The 19,205-nt window shown below is 45.4% G+C and overlaps 1 protein-coding gene across 11 annotated transcripts in view; it reads right to left on the reverse strand.

Annotated features, from left to right (window-relative positions):
• The window catches only part of celf2 (cugbp, Elav-like family member 2), a 136,535-nt gene that overhangs the window by 63,651 nt on the left and 53,679 nt on the right, over window positions 1-19,205 (reverse strand). For all 11 annotated transcript variants that reach the window (XM_054766799.1, XM_054766797.1, XM_054766796.1 and 8 more), the window contains one exon: window positions 1,041-1,237. In XM_054766799.1, coding sequence (XP_054622774.1) covers window positions 1,041-1,237 — 197 coding nt within the window. The remainder of the gene's footprint in view (window positions 1-1,040; window positions 1,238-19,205) is intronic.

Here is a 19,205-nt window from a genome sequence, read left to right on the forward strand (position 1 = left end):
ACTGGCAATGCAATCGCTCCTCATTCTTAGTGATAACAAACACAACTGACAATAGAAATAAAATACCAAGACTCAAAGTAATACAAAAAGTCAAACCCACGGCAATACATTTGCATGTGTGTCCTTTCAATCATTCATTCATTCATTCATTCATGACAGCAGCCGACCTTGTGCAACAAAAACTAATCAAAACCTTTTGAAATATGACCGGAAATAATCCACAAAGTCAGAGAAATTGCAGTAAAAGGTCCGTATGGACGTGATGGGACATGTCAACGGGTGGCATGAATGGTCATGCCAGCAGCGGGTCGCTGGGGGGCGTAGGGGGAATGTAGTATCAGTACAAATGGTGTAGTATTTTTATGAATGGTCTAGTATCGGTACAAATGGTCTAGTATCAGTACAATTGGTCTAGTATCAGTACCAATGGCCCAGTATCAGTACAATTGGTCTGGTATCACTACGAATGGTCTAGTACAGGGGTCTCAAAGTTAATTTGACTGGGGGCCAGTGGAGGTAGAGTGTGGGTGAGGCTGGGCCGCATCAAGTATTGGGAGTAGGGCTGGGAATATCAGGATACCCCACGATGCGATACCATTCCCAATACGTCCATGTGATAACACCACTGTTAGTTCAGTGTTGGGGTTTACTTGCCCCTGGAAGTATGGACGTCACACTGAGCTTGCCCCCATGTTGGGGGCTGCAGCAACACTACTCTTTGATGTCCAGTCGCAAATGGCCCGTGGGCCGCGAGTTTGAGACTCCTGGTCAATTATCAGTACCATTGGTCTAGTATCACTAAGAATGGTCTGGTATCAGTACGAATGGTGTAGTATCTGTATGAATGGTCCAGCCTCACTACTAATGGTGTAGTATTGGTACAAATGGTGGCGTATCAATATGGTGTATAGTATGAGTACAAATGGAGTACTATTTCTAGGAATGATGTAGTATTTATGGGAATGGAGTAGTGTGAGTAGTATTTGTAGGAATGGAGTAGTGTGGGTAGACGGTGTGTGTAGGAAGGAAGGCGTGTATACCTTTGCTCTGTGGTGGGTTCTGGCTGCGGTCTCGCAGGATGTTGATCTGGTAGACGGCGCCGTACGGCTCAAAGAGCTCCTTCAGCTCCTTCTCCGACCAGGAGCGCGGGATCTGGCCCACAAACATCTTGATGGCGTCCGGGTCGGGCTGGTCCGAATGCTCCAGCGCGCCGTTCATCTTCCCGGCCGTGCCGTTACTGCAGAAAAGGATGCTTTTTAGCGGCGCCACGACTCCTTCAAAGTAGAAGTATTGGGTTGAAAGAACTTGAAATGAAACTAAAGTCTTCTTTTTCTTGGGGGACACTCGTCACACTGCTACTGTTATGACCACTATTAGCATTATTATTATGACTATTATTATGATTCTATACCTTTTCATTTTAACACTTTCGAAAAAACTATTACTCATGATAACAATTGTCATCGTTGTCCTAAATATACAGAAATAATCCACAAATGTGCCATTAAATGAATGACAAATGGAGCACGTGGAGCTAAAAATGACACGCTGTCATGTAACTAAGATCAATGAGCTGATTGATTTTGCTAAACACGAAAGATATCCCTGCTTGACTTCCGCAAAGAAAGACTGAAAAGCTTCCAAAATGGACTCATTATCTTCATAAAAGCACATTTTCTGCTCCTTCTGCTAAAAATAAAGCGGAAAAAAGCCGGCGGTGACGGAGCGAGACGGAGCGCGCTCGTGACGGAACAGACGCGTGTGGCGTGAAAGCTTCTCGCGTCCTCCAGCCGGACGCTTTCAAACAAAAGTATTGGGACACATGCGGTCGTGCCAGCTGTGGCCAGCGCGGCGTGAAGGATGGGACCTCAGATGGGACCCGGCCCGCTAACAGCTGCACATCTGGAGTGTGTGTGTGTGTGTGAGTGTGTGTGTGTGAGTGTGTGTGTGTGCTATCTTGTCCAAACACACTCGTTCATGCGTGCTAAGACAAACACACAGACTGTCCGTTTAAGATGGCTGAAGACACTTTCTGCTCCACTTTCCTCTTCTCTAAAGAGCAGGCGCATTATCTTGTTAAACAGAACCTGCCGGTGCTGACCCATAGAGCTCAGCGAGGCATGGAGGGGGTGGCGGGGGAGAAGGGACGCCTTAAAAGAAAAGAAGAAGCATTCAAACCTTTCGACGCGGCTCATCCATCGTCTGCAGAAGGAGCCGAGGCGCTCGGCGGAGACGCCCAAGTCTTTAAAGGACTTAAAGGACATGTCCAACAAACGCACGCTAACATGCCCGACTGAGAATGGGCCGATCTTTGGGTTCAGGCTGCAGTGTGTGTGTGTGTGTGTGTGTGTGTGCGTGTGTGCGTGCGTGTGTGCGTGTGCACAGACAATCCCTCATTGTTGTCAGAGCAGCGCCATGACAGCCCGTCCTGCGCCCGCGCCGCCATTCACTCGCCAACAAGACACAATGAAGAGCTTCACCCCTGGAAGGTGTGTGTGTGTGCGCGCGTGTGTGCGTGTGTGTGCGTGCGTGTGCGTGTGTGTCTGGGGGCCAGGATTAAGTCTGAGAGAGGATGCTCTCTTGTTGCAGCCTCTCCATCTTCCTCTCGCCTCCTCCTCAATTTGCCGGCAATCGTTTGCCGTAACGCCTTCAATGTGGCTGCCGTCACGCCCACGGGCCAGCCAGCCCGTCAGGAGTGTGTTCACAATCAAACAGGGGTGTCCAAAGTGCGGCCCGGGGGCCATTTGCGGCGGCGGCGTTTTTTTATTGGCCCGCCGCACATTCGGAAAATAGCATTGGAGGGAGAAAACTAAAACAAAACAACAACAGCAACAAAATGGGAAAAAAAACAGCACTAATTTTGCAAGAATAACGTCAAAATATGAAGAAAAATAGTTGTAATCTAATGAGGAAAAAGTCGTCATTTTATGACGAAGACTTCGTAATATTATGAGGAAAAATAGCATAATTTTAGAAGCATAACTTTGAAATATTCACGTAAAAATGTGTTATTTTAGATTGTGGAAATAGTTATAATATTACGAGAAGAAAGTCAAAATATTATAGCAATAAATTCATAATTACAAGAAGAAAAGCGAAAATAAAAAACAACAACAGCAGAAATGGAAAAAACAGCTGTAATTTTACCAGAAGAAAGTCCAAATATTAAGAAAAAAAGATGCAAACTGACAAGAATAAGGACGCAACATTACGAGGATAAACTGAGAATAGAAAGAAAAAAGAATGTTTTTTTTTTTTAAATAAAGTTGTTTTTTAGAAAATGAGGTTGTGGAAAAAGTTTTAATATTACAAGAATAAAGTCAAAATATTATGGCAATAAATTCATAATTACAAGAAGAAAATGTGCAGGAAGAAAGTTTAAATTGTTGGAAAACTATACATTAAAAAAACAGTAAAAATGGAAAAAGAGAATAAAGTCAAAATATTCAGAGAAAAAGTTGGAAAAACAAGGAAAAAAATCGTCATTTTATCAGAATAACATGGTAATATTATGAGGAAAAACAACATCATTTTAGTAGCAAAAAGTAGAAATATTCATGAGAAAAAGGACATTATTTTCTTAAGTCGGAATATTATGAGAAACAAACAAAACAGCAAAATAAAGTTCTCATTTTTTGGAAAATTAGGCTGTGGAAAAAGTTATAATATTACGAGAATAAAGTCAAAATATTCCGGCAATAAATTCATCATATCTTTACAAGAAGAAAGTTGAAATAGTTGGAAAATAAAAAAAAAAAAGCTGCAAAAATGGAAAAATCAGCAGTAGTGTTACGAGAATAAAGTCAAAATATGAAGAAGAAACAAGAATACAGACGCAATATTACGAGAATGAACTTGTAATATTATGAGGAAAAATAATGTCATTTTAGTAGCATAGCGCTGAAAAATTGAAGAAAAAATAATATGATGAAAATTACATTTTGGGAAAATTAGGTTGCAAAAAAGTTCTAATATAATAACAATAATAATAATAAATTAAAATAATATAATAATAATAATAATAAAGAAAGTTCACAAAGATGATTTAAGAAGAAAGTGAAAATGTATAAATATATATCAAGAAATAATTCATAATATCTTTTTAAACTATATAAAAAAATGACATCAATAAAGTCAAAATATGGGAATAAAGTCACAATATTTCAAAAAGACAACATAAGAAGACTCGAAGAAGGAAGTTGAAATGTTTAGAAAGACAGCAGGAACGGGCAGAAAGAGCAAAGCTAGATGGCATCATCAGCACGCATGCCGTACAGGTTGGTAGCACATCTACGGACATGTGTTGCTTGTGGCAAAGTGGCATCCTTCCGTTGTTCACTATGTGAAAAAGTTTGGACACCCCTTGCTAAAGAAAACCCCTCCACCCGTTCATCTTAATTGTTCATTTTGAGCAAAGTCGCTAAAGGCATGCCTGGGGGAGTTTGGTGCAGAAGAAGCCCTTTTGGGACGGAGAAAAGGACCACGAGCTCCAAAACGGGGCCAGAATCCCCTCAGCTCGTCTCGGCAGGCCGATGGGAAGTCGTCAGACAGAGAGCTCGGGACCTGGCAAGGGCTCACTCAGGAAGTCGGCATGGACGCACGTGCGCGCACACGCACACACACATGCACACATTAGCTGCAGTTCAAGCTGGCTGCACTCATCCTTCTGCTGCTTCTGCCTTCTGTTTCTGCTCTAGAAGACATCCTCGCCTCCTTCCTTTAACCCCACAATCTCACACACGCGCGCGCACACACGTGCGTGGGCGGAGGCGGGTTCGTGGAAGGGCCGAGCTGTCACACACGTCCTGACGGCGTCCGACGCCGTGTTTGCAGGGTGTGTAACGCTCCCACGGGGGAACTGATCTTGTTGACAAGAGTGGCAAACATCTCTTCCACGAGGAGGGGGGCGGGTGGGGGTAAAGGTCAGCAAAACACACACTCACACACATGCACATGCACACAGTGAGACGTCACGTTAGCATCAGCGCATGTGAACTAGATTGGAAGGGAAAGAGAGTGTGTGTGTGTGTGTGTGTGTGTGTGTGGCGGGGGGGTTATGACAGGTGTTGCATCATCTGTAACCCCCCTTGAACTTGACAATGCCAAACTCCGCCCACCTTTCATGAGCATCCACTACTGTATGGCTTGTGCAGTTGCCATGGCTACACGGAGGAGGAAGCATCAGACAAATGTCACAGCAGCTAATGAAGCTGCACCGCTGCCCTGGCGCTCTGCTAGCTGTGCGCTAACGAGCTGCCGCACGCTAATGAGGACGCGCACGCGCACACAAACACACACGTATGAGGAAGATGTTTTCCATTGTGAATGTTACAGTGAGTCGCCACCAGGGGGCCAAGTAAAATGTTTTCTTGGCATCCTAGCTAGTCAACTAAAGCTGTCCTATCCAGTCTTTAAGCATAAACTGACCAAGTCTGCTCAGATGAGCGGCAGAGCATCTTCTCAGACAACCCGGACAAAGACTACAGCTGTCCTATGCAGGCCCATCCAGAGAAGTGGAAACATTTTCTAAAACAACCCAAACGCAGACTTGAGCCATCCTATCTAGTCAACTGGAGCTGTCCTATCCAGTTGTTGAGCATGACCTGATGAAGCCTGCTCAAATGAAAGGCAAAACATCTTCAAAGACAACCTGAAGAAAGACTAGAGCTGTCCTATCTAGTCAACTAGAGCTGTCCTATCCTTTGACCTGAATGTTGCGTTGATTGTGTGCGTTGTGTGTCTGGGATACGATGCAGAAAACATCGCAAATGAAGGAGAAAAAAAGACGATTTAACAAGCTGGTCTAACCGTGTGTGTGTGTGTGTGTGTGTGCGTGTGTGTGTGTGTGCGTGTGTGCGTGTGTGTGTGTGTGCGTGTGTGTGTGTGTGTGTGCGTGTGTGTGCGTGTGTGTGTGTGTGCGTGTGTGTGTGTGTGTGTGTGCGTGCATGTGTGCGTGTGTGTGGGTGTGCGTGCGTGCGTGCGTGTGGGTGTGTGTGTGTGTGCGTGAGTGTGCACGTGCATCACATGACTCCAAGTTGCCAAAGAACCTGTTAGGAAGAAAGAGGGGAGGGGGCGTCCTGAAGCCGATAATGAGGTACGGGTGTCGCGTGGGGAGGGGGAGGTGGGTGTGGAGATGGCGTGATAACATGAAGGCGTATTAGGGGCGGGTGGGGCGCTCGTTTTCATTAGGCTTTATGGCTCGGAAAAACATTGTCATGCATAGCAATTAGCTGCACGACAGATGGCTCAATATGCTCCTCACTCTATGTGTGTGTGTGTGTGTGTGCGCGTGTGCGTTTGTGTGCGTGTGCGTGTGTGTGTGGCAGGAATCCTCCCTTTGCTTCGCTTTATCGCACCCCCATCTCCTCCCCTCTCCTGCGTGCGTCCATGCCAGTCAGGAGGGCAAATTCAACAGTGTTCTGCTCAACAGTCCTTACGGAGGAGCCATATGCTGACATATGCTGATGGGGTGCTGTGTCCCAGATGTGCACACACACACACGCACACACACACACACGCACACACGCACACACACACACACGCACACACACACACACACACACACAGACGGACAGAGTGACGTCGACAGAAATCTTTGAAAGAAGCCCAAGTGACTTTCTGTCCGTGCGCTCTACGGTGTTTTGTACTGCGTCATAAAAACAGCACAAGTTTGCAGCCCGCCACAAGTACATTTGGACCGCCACAAATAGATTTGGCGCCGACTGATAAAGATGTTATTATTAACGGGACTGTCTGCGTAACGCCGCTTGCTAACACACCCCATAGGCACTCGTTTCTTTACGACCAATTTAGACTGAAACGATATCATATAATAAACACTGAAATATGATGGAAATATTTGATCTAATTTCAGTATTTTTAAAAAATCAGTGCAAGTAACTTGGATATTCACACATAAATACACCTCCGGTTTTCATAAGACATGTGTCACATGGTTATGCGCTTCATCCCCGATTGGCTGGCACTTGCTCCTGGTATTTTTGCACTTCATTTGCATAAACTGAATTTTAAAACACCATATTTGAGCAAACTGAATTTTTAAACTTCATACGTTAATAAAATAAATTTTTAAACTTTGTATTTTAATAAACTAAATTTTTAAAATCTGTATTTTAATTTTTTAATTTTTATTTTATTAAACAGAATTTTTTAATTTTGTATTTTAATAAACTGAATTTTTAAACTTTGCATTTTAATTTTTAAACTTTGTAATTTCATTTGGAAGTTGTGTCTTTAAATAAATTCAATTTTTAAACTTCACATTTAAATGTTTTAACTTCGTATTTTATTAAACTGATTTTTTTTAATTTGTATTTCTTTTTTTTTACTTGATATTTAATGAACAAAAATGTTTACACTCCATATCTTAATAAAGCGCTTCTGAATGGAGGAGGTGCTAACAGGCTAGCAGCGACGCTGACGTGGACGACAATTAGCATGCGGGGGCGGGGGCGGGGGCGGGGCCGGCGCTAAGTGGGAAGGAGTAAACCCACCAAGATGGACTCGCACACACACAAACACACACCGCGGCCACGCTGCCTTCAAGACCACTGGGAAATCAGACGTTAGGAGCTGCAGGCGGAAAGGGAAACAAGGAAACTTGGCTAGCATGTTTTGTTTATGCTAGTCTCTCTCCTGCTGTAAACACCTACAGTGCCGTCTTTTAGGGAGTACGCACACGCCCCCATTCTTACTATGGTGGACGGGGGTCCCATTCCCAGGGGAAAAAAAGGCCAAAAATGACAAAAACGTTTTACAGCATAAAAATAAATATACATATTATTTTTCGAATAAATATTTTACTTTAGAATGTAAAATACATATATTTTCTTTTACAGTGTAAAAAACAAGATATATGTACATGATACAGTATATTTGAGGGTAACATGTATATACTTTTATATATTACATTTCAGAGTGGAAAAAATAAAAACATACTTTTGCAATTTATTTATTTGAAATGTTACTGTACAAAGTACATTTTTATGTATATTTTATTTTAGTGTGTAAAAATATCCCTTATTTAAAAACATATTTATTGTTAGAGTGTAAAAAATTATATATATATATCTATATATATATCTATATATATATATATATATATATATATATATATATATCTATATATATATATATATATACATACACACACACATATACTGTAAATATATTTGTGCGAACAGTGTGAATGTGCGGGTGAATGCTGACTGGTGACTGTGTGAGTGCGTGGGTGTGAGAGCGTACGACTGGTGGAGTGTGCGTACGCCACGAGTGTGGCAGCCATTGTTTGTTCCGTCAGGAATGCGGCGTGTTTGTGCAGCGCTAAAGAGGAAGCTATTTTTAGTGGCGCGCTGTCACATTTCCATGCCGACCTGGCATTTTAGCTCCACAAGAACACACGCACGCACTCAGACGAGAAGCAAGCGGTGTGTTTAGCGTGTAGAGAAGCCTGTCTGCTCCGCACTCCTCTGAATGTTTCATGAAGCGTCGCTCTTACGTCACCCGCGTTGGCGCGTCTGACAGCGAGGATGAGGAGGATGAAGGCGCTGTGGCCTGCATCCAGCATCATCGCTTGTTCTCACTTCATCTTTCAAATGTTTGCAATTTGCACCCCCCTCCCCCGCTCCCGCTCCCCTGACGGGAACGCTGGCGCTTCCTAACGTGCACGGCAGAGACGGATCTGGCATCTGGAATCTTTTTTTTCTTTTGGAAGGATGCAAGCTTCCCATGACGCCTTTTTCCACAGTTTAGGTGGCGCGGGACAACAGACGTTCACTTTTATTGCGTCTCCTGATGGGACGCCGTGGACAAGCGTGAGGAAATTAAAGATTCAATCCAGCTCTCCGCCAGCATTCCCAAACTTTTCCCACAGTTTGACAGGAGGACAATCCACGGCATCCATCATCCTCGTCGGCGTGTGCACGTGGAGAGGAGAGGGAAGCGAGGAGATGGCGTGTTAATTAAAAGATCCCGCTCTAATTAGCAGGCTATGAATAGACGAGTCAAGGTTAGACACACGGCGGCCATCTTGGCTCTCCTATGACAGCATTACAACGTGTGTGTGTGTGTGTGTGCGTGTGCGTGTGCGTGTGATGATGTCAGAGCAATTAGCGGCCACATGAATCATCGTTAGGCAATGACTCCATCGCGACAGAAGAAGCTGCCACTTTTATTTATGAGTCATTTCACTCATGAATTGATATTGACTCGCAGTCCTGATCAAATGTATTGGTCTCTTGCTCACTTGGCTACAGTAAAAGGATGCTAACCCCAACCATAACTCTCTAACGCCAGTCCTAACCCTAACACCAAGATTCTAACCCAACCCTAACCCGCTAACCTTAACACCAACCCAAATCCACTAACCCTAATCCGCTAACCCAAACCCCCTAACACTCACCCACAAACCCTAACACCAACCTTAACCCTCAATCTTCCCGCTAACCCGCAACCTAACCCTCTAACCCCCTAACCCACTAACCTTAATGTGCTAAACCGCTAACCCATAACCTTACCCCCTCCCCTAACCCTAACGTGCTAACCTGTAACCTAACCCTCTAACCCCCTAACCTGCTAACCCACTAACCTTAACATGCTAACGCGCTAACCCGTAACCCTACCCCCAATCCGCTAATGCTAACTTGCTAACCCACAACCTAACCCTCTATCCCGCAAACGCTAACCTGCTAAGCCGAAATCTAACCCTCTAACCCCAACCCAACCCTCGTCCACTAACCCTAACATGCTAACCCTATACCGCTATCCCTAACCCTCTCGCTTTGCTAGCCTGAAGTCGTAAACAAAGCTGAGTAGCTTGTGCGATACCTGAAGTTTCCTGTCCCATTAAGTTGCGTGCTAGCGAGCTAGCTGCAGCGTGGGCATGGCACACAAAAGGCGCCAATAAAAGATCAATAGCGTGCATCCGCTGTGCTTTATCAGGAGAGATAGGCATGGATCTTTTTTTCACCCACACCTGCACGCCTCCATTGTGTCGCCCGTGTAATGATTCCCGTGGAGGAGCCCCCCGCGCCGCTACACGCTAAAGCGCATTAGACACGTCGACGTGGCGACCAGGCGCTCTCTGCATTTGCGTGATGGAGCGCAGGAGCCACGCTTTGTCCCACAAATGAAACTGGGCTCAGGTGAGACACAAAGCGACGCGTCAGCAGCGAGGACGAGGAGGAGGAGGAAGAAGTAGTGTCCGCAAGGACTGAAACACCCCCAGGACACCCCCATCTCTCACACACACACACAAAGGAGGGCCGGGGGGGGGGATGATGGTGAGATTGATGGAGTGTAATGTAGTAGCGAGACAAGAGAGACGTGAGACATCAGAGGACGTGACTTATCTATCTGTCACACGCACGCACGCACGTGCACACACGCGCACACCAAAAAGACCATCAAGGTTTTCCCACATCAAACAACATGGCTGGACATGTCTGTGAATATTCTCACTCATACGGGTCGTTGTATTCTCAGGTACTAGATAGGACAGCTACTGGTCTGTGAGCATGAAATGGCAAAGCCTGCTCGGATGAGAGGCGGAACATCTTCAGAGACTACCCGATCAAAGATGAGAGCTGTCTTATCTGGTCTGTGGCTGTCCTATCCAGTCGTCGAGCATGAACTGATGAAGCCTGCTTGGATGAGAGGTGAAACGTCTTCTAAGACAACCCAATCAAAGACACTCGCTGTCCTATCTAGTCTTTGAGCAGTTCCACTCCAGTTGTCACCCACTGTAAGTCTTAGCCGGTTGTCGGCCATGTTTACATTCCCTGCTTACATCCCAAGGCTGCAGGTTGTAGGCGTGGCCTTCATGGAAGGAGGTGGAGCTTAGATACTAACTCTGCTCTACGGTAGATAGCCACTTAGCACCCTGCACACACACACACACACACACACACACACACACACACACACACGTGCACTGGCACCGGCATGATTGCGTGTGCGTGTGTGTGTTTCCCTCGTGGAGGCTTGAGGCGCATCGTCAGAAGTGGTGGCGCGGGCTAGCGCTGCATGCTAATCCTCCGCAGATGAAGACGCTAAGCTAAGCGCGGGCTGACAGGCGTGCTCTGCTGAGGGGGAATCATGGAGGCTAATGCTAGCTGCTGCTGTGTCACTGTTTGCTGTCAGTGTGTGCGTGTGTGTGTGTGTGTGTGTGTTTGGTTTGTACTAGAACACGCACTGCCTCAGGCACACACACACACACACACACACACACACACACACACTTGAGTGTCGCTCAATAAGTTGTGATGGTTGTTGTTTACCAGCAGAGGTGAAGCCATTAAAATAAAAACTCAACTTTTGCGAATGTGCGTGTGTGTGCGCGCGTGCGTTGTGTGTGTGTGTGTGTCACTAACGTGCACACCACTCACAAAAGGAATCCATCTGCCAATCAAAAAAAAGCACTTACAGAGCGCAGGCCTGCCAATCTTGGGCTGCCGCCGCCACAATGGCTGTCAATCCAAGGCCCAGGCCCCGCCCATTCGCAGACAACCTGCAGAAGTAATAACGTCCAGCATCCGAAGCGCTGCTGATGAGCCGCTAACACATAGCCTGCTAATTTGCCCCCAAACCCAACCCACCCGCCCCGCCTGATCGCTTTGATCCGGACGCCACGAGCTAAAGCTAACGAGCAAACAAACTAAATGGAGGCGGGACGCTTCCTTTGATGTGGAGGCAAAAGAAGACGCGGGAAGAGCACTTTGTGTTCCTCACGCGTCATTACGGCTGGCGAGGTGAGGTGGACGTCCCTAATTGGGACCTTCATCCATTGAAAGCCGGCACACTTCCCAAATGAGAGCAGAAAGGATGAAAGCCTCAGATGACAATTAATTGTGGCGATCCGCCACAGGTACATTTGGACCGCCACAGATGGATTTCTATCACTTCCCACTGCCACCTTGGCCACACTGGAGAGACAAGCGGCATCAAAACATAACCAGGCCCGCCACAGATACATGTGACCGCCACAGGTACATTTGGAGGTACCAGCTCCCGCTGGCACCTTGGCCACACTAGAAGGTTGGTTCTTTGAGTACACCCACACAAAGGAAAACAAGAGCCACATTAAAACATAACACGCCCCGCCACAGATACATTTGGACCACTACAGATAGATTTGGAGCTAACAGCTTCCACTGGCACCGAGGCCACACCGGAGGGACCCTTCACTGGGTACACACGCAAAAAAGGAAAAGACCCGTATCAAAACAACACGGGCCGCCACAGATACATTAGGCGCTACCCAGTGAAGAGACTTTTGGAGAGTCTGACATGAAAGGACATATCGCTCCTCTCAACGAGCAGCGGGTGCTGCCGTGTAAAAGCTCCCACAGGCGGCTCAGTTCTGCCACCAATAGATTGCAGTCCTGCGGGGGCCGGATGCTGTAGCGAGGGGACGCCTTCAGGGACGTGAAGGGGGGGGAAACGTCACACGTTTAATTTAGAGAAGATTGTGTCCTCAAAAAGCCTCGCGTCTCTTCCGGAACGTCTCCGCCGCAAGATGAGAAGCGTTTGCCGTCTGGCGTCGTCGTCGTTTGAAAGGTGGAACAAAGACGAAACAAAGTCCGGCGACAGACAGGATCAGCGAAAGTTGAAGCAAACTTTTGCAAAAAGAATTGCGAGCGTTCCCTCCAGCTTCTTCATCGGGAGTTTTTTTTTGTTCTTTTCCCGGAGATTGCGACATGCAGATGAAGCCGCTGATTACTCGCCTACTCTTTGCGCCCCGGAGCGCCCGTGGGGATCCGTGCGAGGTGACGGCGCCGCGTTATTAACTCCCCCTGCCGCCGCTGCACAAAATGAGACGACTGCCTCCGTCCTTTGGGACGAGATGCTCCTCAAGGTGGTCCAGCTAGTCCACCTACAAGAGGTGCTCATGTGTATGTTTGTTCCTTTCGGCCTTTTTAAAAAATGTTACAAACAAGACGAAGACGCCTGTCAGGGGCCCACGGCAGCACCCGCTGCTCGTTGAGAAGAACCAGAGGCGTCTCTGCTAGAAAGCCCACAGTTTTTACGTGCGCATTCCTTTTTTCCATTGATACTGCTTTTAATCAAGCGTTAAATTGTCCCACTTTGTTTGGCCGTTCTTGAACACGCCACAGTTTTGTCCTATGAGACGCAAAAGTGAAACCTACACAGCAGACCCAACCATGATCATTTCTGCCAAGTAAGATTCCTTATCTAAAAATGGAATATTTTGGTAGTTACATCACAGACAACCTGTTTACCGCCTTCTAAATACGCTTTTTAACATAATTAGAGCCCTCTAGACAAGAAATAACACCCCTATAGTTACCTTGACACTCCTATTACCCAACATAGTAGACATAATAAGAGAAAATGAGACATATTAGGTATAGAAAACCTGTTTCCCACCTTCTAAATACAGTTTTTAACATGATTAGAGCCCTCTAGACATGAAATAACACCACTATAGTCACCTTTACACTCCTATTACCCAATATAGTAGACATAATAAGAGAAAATAAGACATATAAGACATAGAAAATCTGTTTACCACCTTCTAAATATGTTTTTTTTAACATGATTAGAGCCCTCTAGACAAGAAATAACACCCCTATAGTCACCTTTACACTCCTATTGCCCAATACAGTAGACATATTAGGAGAAAATTACAGATATAAGGCATTAACAGGACATAATATAGACACACACATGTTAGCATCGGGAGAGTTCCTTGTTCCCTTTTGTGTTGTTGTTGTGCAGAGTACTGCGTAGCCTCAGGATGATGATGCAGTGTCTCTAAAGAGGCGTGTCAATCAAGGTTAGCCATGAATAATCAAGCCTGCCGTCCTTCTGTGTTGTGTGATTGAGGCACACGAGCAGAGGATGTTGTAGCAACACAATGAACAGCATTGATTTTACAATAGAAGCTAATGAAGCAGCTCCACTCGCCACACACACACACACACCCACGCACACACACACCTTGCTGATGTACGTGAATTGCCGACGCGAAGATAAGCGAGCACATTTGCCCAACACAAAGCAATTAGGCGGCGGCGAAGCCATTCTAAAAACATGGCGGCGCACACAAACACGCCACAAAGCGCTCCGACACGCATTTCCTCGTCTGGGAGAGCACGTGCTCCCTGGAGGCGGCGGCGGCGACGCTTCTCTAGCTCTCTCTATTTCCTTGGTGACAGCTGTCAGCCTGTCAGGAGGGTGGCAGCCATGCTGGATGCCTCCACACATACGCACGCACGCACACGCACACACTAAAAACACATCTCACAAAGCACTAGCTAGCACCATCAAACAGCTAAAATATATGACTTCAACAACTAAATGAAGTCAAATACAAATATAAAGCATTCAGAAGACGCATTCAAAGACCTTGTGATGACATGCAGTATTCTACACTGGTCGCTAGCTGTCAGTAATGCTACATTGTAAAACAGCAACAACAAACTCCCCCAATGCTAACATGTGGGAGTCTATATTATGTCTTATTTTCTTTTAAGTTGACTATTGGGGTGTTATTTCATGTCTAGAGGACTCTAATAATGTTACAAGTTATAATTAGAAGGTCGTAAAAAGGTTTTCTATGTCTTATTTTCTCTTATTATGTCTACTATATTGGGTAATAGAAGTGTAAAGGTGACTATAGGGGTGTTATTTCATGTCTAGAGGGCTTTAATAATGTTAAAAATCATATTTAAAAGGCGGTAAACAGGTTTCTATGTGAAAAATGTCTTATTTTCTCTTATTATGTCTACTATATTGGGTAATGGTGACTATAGGTGTGTTATTTCATGTTGGGAGGGCTCTAATGTTAAAAAAAACATATTTGGAAGGTGGTAAACAAGCTTTTCTATCTCTTAAATGTTTTAAGTAGACATAATAAGAGAAAACTCTTATTATGTCTACTATATTGGGTAATAGTAGTGTAAAGGTGACTATAGGGGTGTTATTTCATGTCTAGAGGGCTCTAATGTAAAAAAAAAACTTATTTAGAAGGTGGTAAACAGCTTTTCTATGTCTTAAAAGTTTTATTTTTAAGATTCAAGATTGAAGAGTTTTATTGTCATGTGCATAGTAAAACAGCAGTTCTACTATGCAATGAAAATCTTATTCTGTTCATTCTCCCAAGAAAAGAAAGAAAACACAAGAAAGAATAAGAACATAAGAAACATAAACACATAAACATAAATACCAATAAATTAAGCAACAACAACAGAAGAGACATTAATACAAATAAATATACAAATAAATAAATAAATAAAGTGCTATGAGTGTGTGCGTGTGTTGCGTGCGGCGTGTGTGAGTGCTTCGTTGAGAAGCCTGATGGCCTGTGGGTAAAAGCTGTTTGCCAGCCTTGTGGTCCTGGACTTCAAACTCCTGTAGCGTCTGCCTGACGGTAGGAGTGTGAATAATGAGTGTTGTGGATGTGTGCTGTCCTTGATGAGGTTGTGTGTTCTGCGTAGGACTCTAGTTTTATAAATGTCTTGCAGTGAGGGGAGGGCTGCCCCAACAATGTTCTGTGAGGTCTTGATCACCCGCTGGAGTGCCTTCCTATCACGTGTTGTACAGTTACCGTACCAAACAGTGATGGAGGCGGTAAGGACACTTTCCATAGTGCATCTGTAGAAGCAACTCAGGATTGTGGTGGACATGCCAAATTTCCTCAGTCTTCTCAGGAAGTACAGTCTCCTTTGGGACTTCTTCATAACTTGTTGGGTGTTGTGAGACCAGGTGAGGTCCTCGCTGATGTGTGTGCCAAGGAACTTGAAGGTTTTCACCCTCTCCACCTCAGTCTCATCAATAAACGGGGGTCTATGCGGCTCCTTTTCCCTTGTTCTTGGGTCGATGATCATCTCTTTAGTCTTATCTGTATTGAGAAGGAGATTGTTATCACGACACCAAGCTATGAGGTCCGCCACCTCTCTTCTGTATGATGTTTCCACAGCTATTTTCTCTTTTTATGTCTACTGTATTGGGTAATAGGAGTGTAAAGATGACTATAGGGGTGTTATTTCATGTCTAGAGGGCTCTAATCATGTTAAAAAGTGTATTTTGAAGATCTTAAACAGGTGTTCAATGCTCTAACTATGGAGGAGGGGGTGAGTAATCATTAAAAAAAAGTGAATAAAAACCATAAAAAGCAAAAGAAATGTGTTTAAAACTCCTGTTTTTGTGTTTTTTAAAATGTCACAAGCAAGACGGAGCCACCAGTTTTAGATGAGGTAATAATAAATTAAAAAAATATGGGAAACACATTTGGGAGGGCCAGTGCAGGTGATCATATGACCCAAACATGCAACACACACACACACACATTCCAGCCATGCTAGTGTCACGGCTTCACGGATCACATGACCAGAGTCCTGTCAGAGATGTTTAATGGCAGCATGTGCGACGTTTATCATCATTACTGCCCACGTTAAAAATAGCGGTCATGCTGCTGCTGATCAATAAAAGACATTTTGTGTTGTAGCCAAGCTTTAAACGAGCTATTAAACACGCGAGCCAAGCGTTAAAGTGTTCCCGTAAGTGTTTTATCGCCATCATCGCTCCGCCCGCCTGCAAATGAGCCAGCGTATCGCATGGCGGGATTAAAGGACGCTAATCTGGAAATCCCGCCACAACATTGGAATAACACACCCGCCCGGACACGCTAATCCTCCTCGGGGTCCACTTGTGCTGCGTTGTTGTGTTGCCATGTTTGGAGTGTGCGTGTGTGTGTGTGTGTATGTGTGCGCCTGCAGCCGTCCCCGGAGCTTGGCTATCGACCTGCGCTAGCACTCGTACGCCGCCATGTAGGCCAGAGGGGTCGATGGGGGTATCAGAACGAGGGCACTCGTCCAAAACGGCGTTGAAGTATGCCTGCAGGGTGGTGCGCGCACACACACACACACACACACACACACACACACACACACAAACAATGTATTGTGTTTAGGTTTCAAAAGTTCTACCAGCGAGCGGCGCACACTGAAAAAACAGCGGCTGCGGCGGCCATTTTGATCTTTTTTTATGCTGTAAACCAATCGGACATAGATATGCTAACATGCTAACATGCTTTACTGCTATTTCAAGAACAGCCTGGCTATGTCAGCTTTGTGTTATTATTGCTTGTGTTTGTGTACAGGTTTACAGTATGGCGTATGAGGAGGTACAAAGGAGGCGTGGGCCACAAACGGCCCTCGGGACACACTTTGGACACCCCTGGCCTCCATGCTCATGTTGTGTTTGGTGTGTGTGCGTGTATCAGGATGACGATGTCATCAACATAAAGCATGTTCTTGACAAATAGAGCCATGAATCACGGCGCCATTGCCCTCAGCGCCTGACCTGGGGGGGGCCGGGGTCCAGCCGTGAAGTAGAGAAATGATTCACGCCGTCGCTGCGTTGAAAAGATTCTTTTCCCAGATAACGTCTCCCTCCCGGGCAGACCCGGCGGGCTCCTTTTGGCAGAAGAAGTCGCCTGGAGGAAGAACACCGACGCCCCCTAACAAGCCCCCCCGCCCAGCACCATCACTCTGCTGCCTGCAGGAGGTCATTCTCTAACCAGCATCACTGCAAGCAACACGCTGATTGGCCGGGAGGAGTCACACGGTGATTAGTTTCCGGGAAATGGAACAAAAACAGGATGTTTTCTCCTAAAAACACGAAGCAGTGGAGGGAAGTCCTGGAGAGGATTTGATCAATTTAAACCAAAGATGAATGGATGAAGGTGACGGAGTGTTAAATGGGTGTGTGTGTGTATTAGATTATTGTTATGACTGCCCCCCAGGACATAGTAGATAAAAATCAACAGATAAGCTCCACATTTATTCCCACCTCTGCTCCATCCTCATCCCCGGCATCCCTCTTCCCACTTCCTCCGTAACCGCATCAGCGCCTCCCAGGGCGCCGCACTACATCATGCTTCTCAATAAAGCCGTCAAGCTGTCCCGTGCTGCCCCCCCACTCACTTGGCAACACAATAACAGCGAGAGTGAGCGCCCCCAACAACGCCGCCATCCATCACGCTGCTACGTGGAACACACACACACACACACACACACACACACACACACACACACACGTGCGCTGTAATGACATCTCATACGAACTATTGTGCTTGTTGTCATTTCCAAACATGTTTATTACCGCTGGACTGTATTTTGAGTATTTTCTTTAGCTAGGGAGGGTCAATTTATATCAGAAGTCCTGCATTCAATGAATTACCTGAAATAAAACAACAACACAAATAATATAATAATAAGAAGAATAATAGAACTGAAATAAATATAATAGAATTTTTTTTTTTTTTTACTAAATACAAAAAATAATTCGTATAAATTATTTTTCAAAAATGTGCAAAATTAATACAAATGTTTCCCACAGAGCTGCAATCTATTTGCGGTGGCAGGTTGCAAAACGATGCCAATCAAAACAAATATCTACACACCGCTCTTTTGAAAAATGTCACAAACAAGACGGAGCCACCTGTGAGTGCTTTTCAGAGGTGAGCAGTCTCTGTCGTCCAACGACTCTTCACTCGCTTTGTTGCGAGTCACGTAGGCTATTCTGACTACTGGCTAAATAAACATGGCACCAGGGGGGTGTTTATACGAGCGAGGTCTCCCGTGACGGCATCCCCGCCGAGGACGGTCCGACGAGGACAGCGGCCGTTCGACGTCCTGTCAGGCGCTCTTTGCATTCCAATCGGCCCGCGGCTCCAGTCAAGGTTACACCTGACAGCGGCGCGGGTATGTGCGCTCTCACGTGCGCGCCGTGCGTGGCCCATACAAAGTAGGACTGGGGGAGACGAAGAGACGTTCACGGGAAGCACTCAGGCTGCAACCCCATGCCTTGGCCGAGGGTTTGATTCCCAATTAGTTTCCATTATAAGGTCAGGCCAGTGGAGGATTCTATTCATCAACGCATGATATTACTACTACTGCTACTACTACTACTACTACTGCTACTACTACTACTACTACTACTACTACTACAACTACTACTACTACTACTAGTACTACTGTATGGATACAACACCAACACACTGTCACAATAAGAAGTGTACTCTAGGAATACACATAATAGAAGGTGCATTCATGGTCTCCAAGGTAACCAACCGTTTACCAGACTGTAAAGGTCAAGTGTCAAGGCCGATAAGTTATATTTATCTATTATTTATTTAGAGTTATATTTTATTTTCTATG

This window comes from Dunckerocampus dactyliophorus, chromosome 2 (assembly GCF_027744805.1).
Source record: "Dunckerocampus dactyliophorus isolate RoL2022-P2 chromosome 2, RoL_Ddac_1.1, whole genome shotgun sequence".
Classification (NCBI taxonomy): Eukaryota; Metazoa; Chordata; class Actinopteri; order Syngnathiformes; family Syngnathidae; genus Dunckerocampus; species Dunckerocampus dactyliophorus.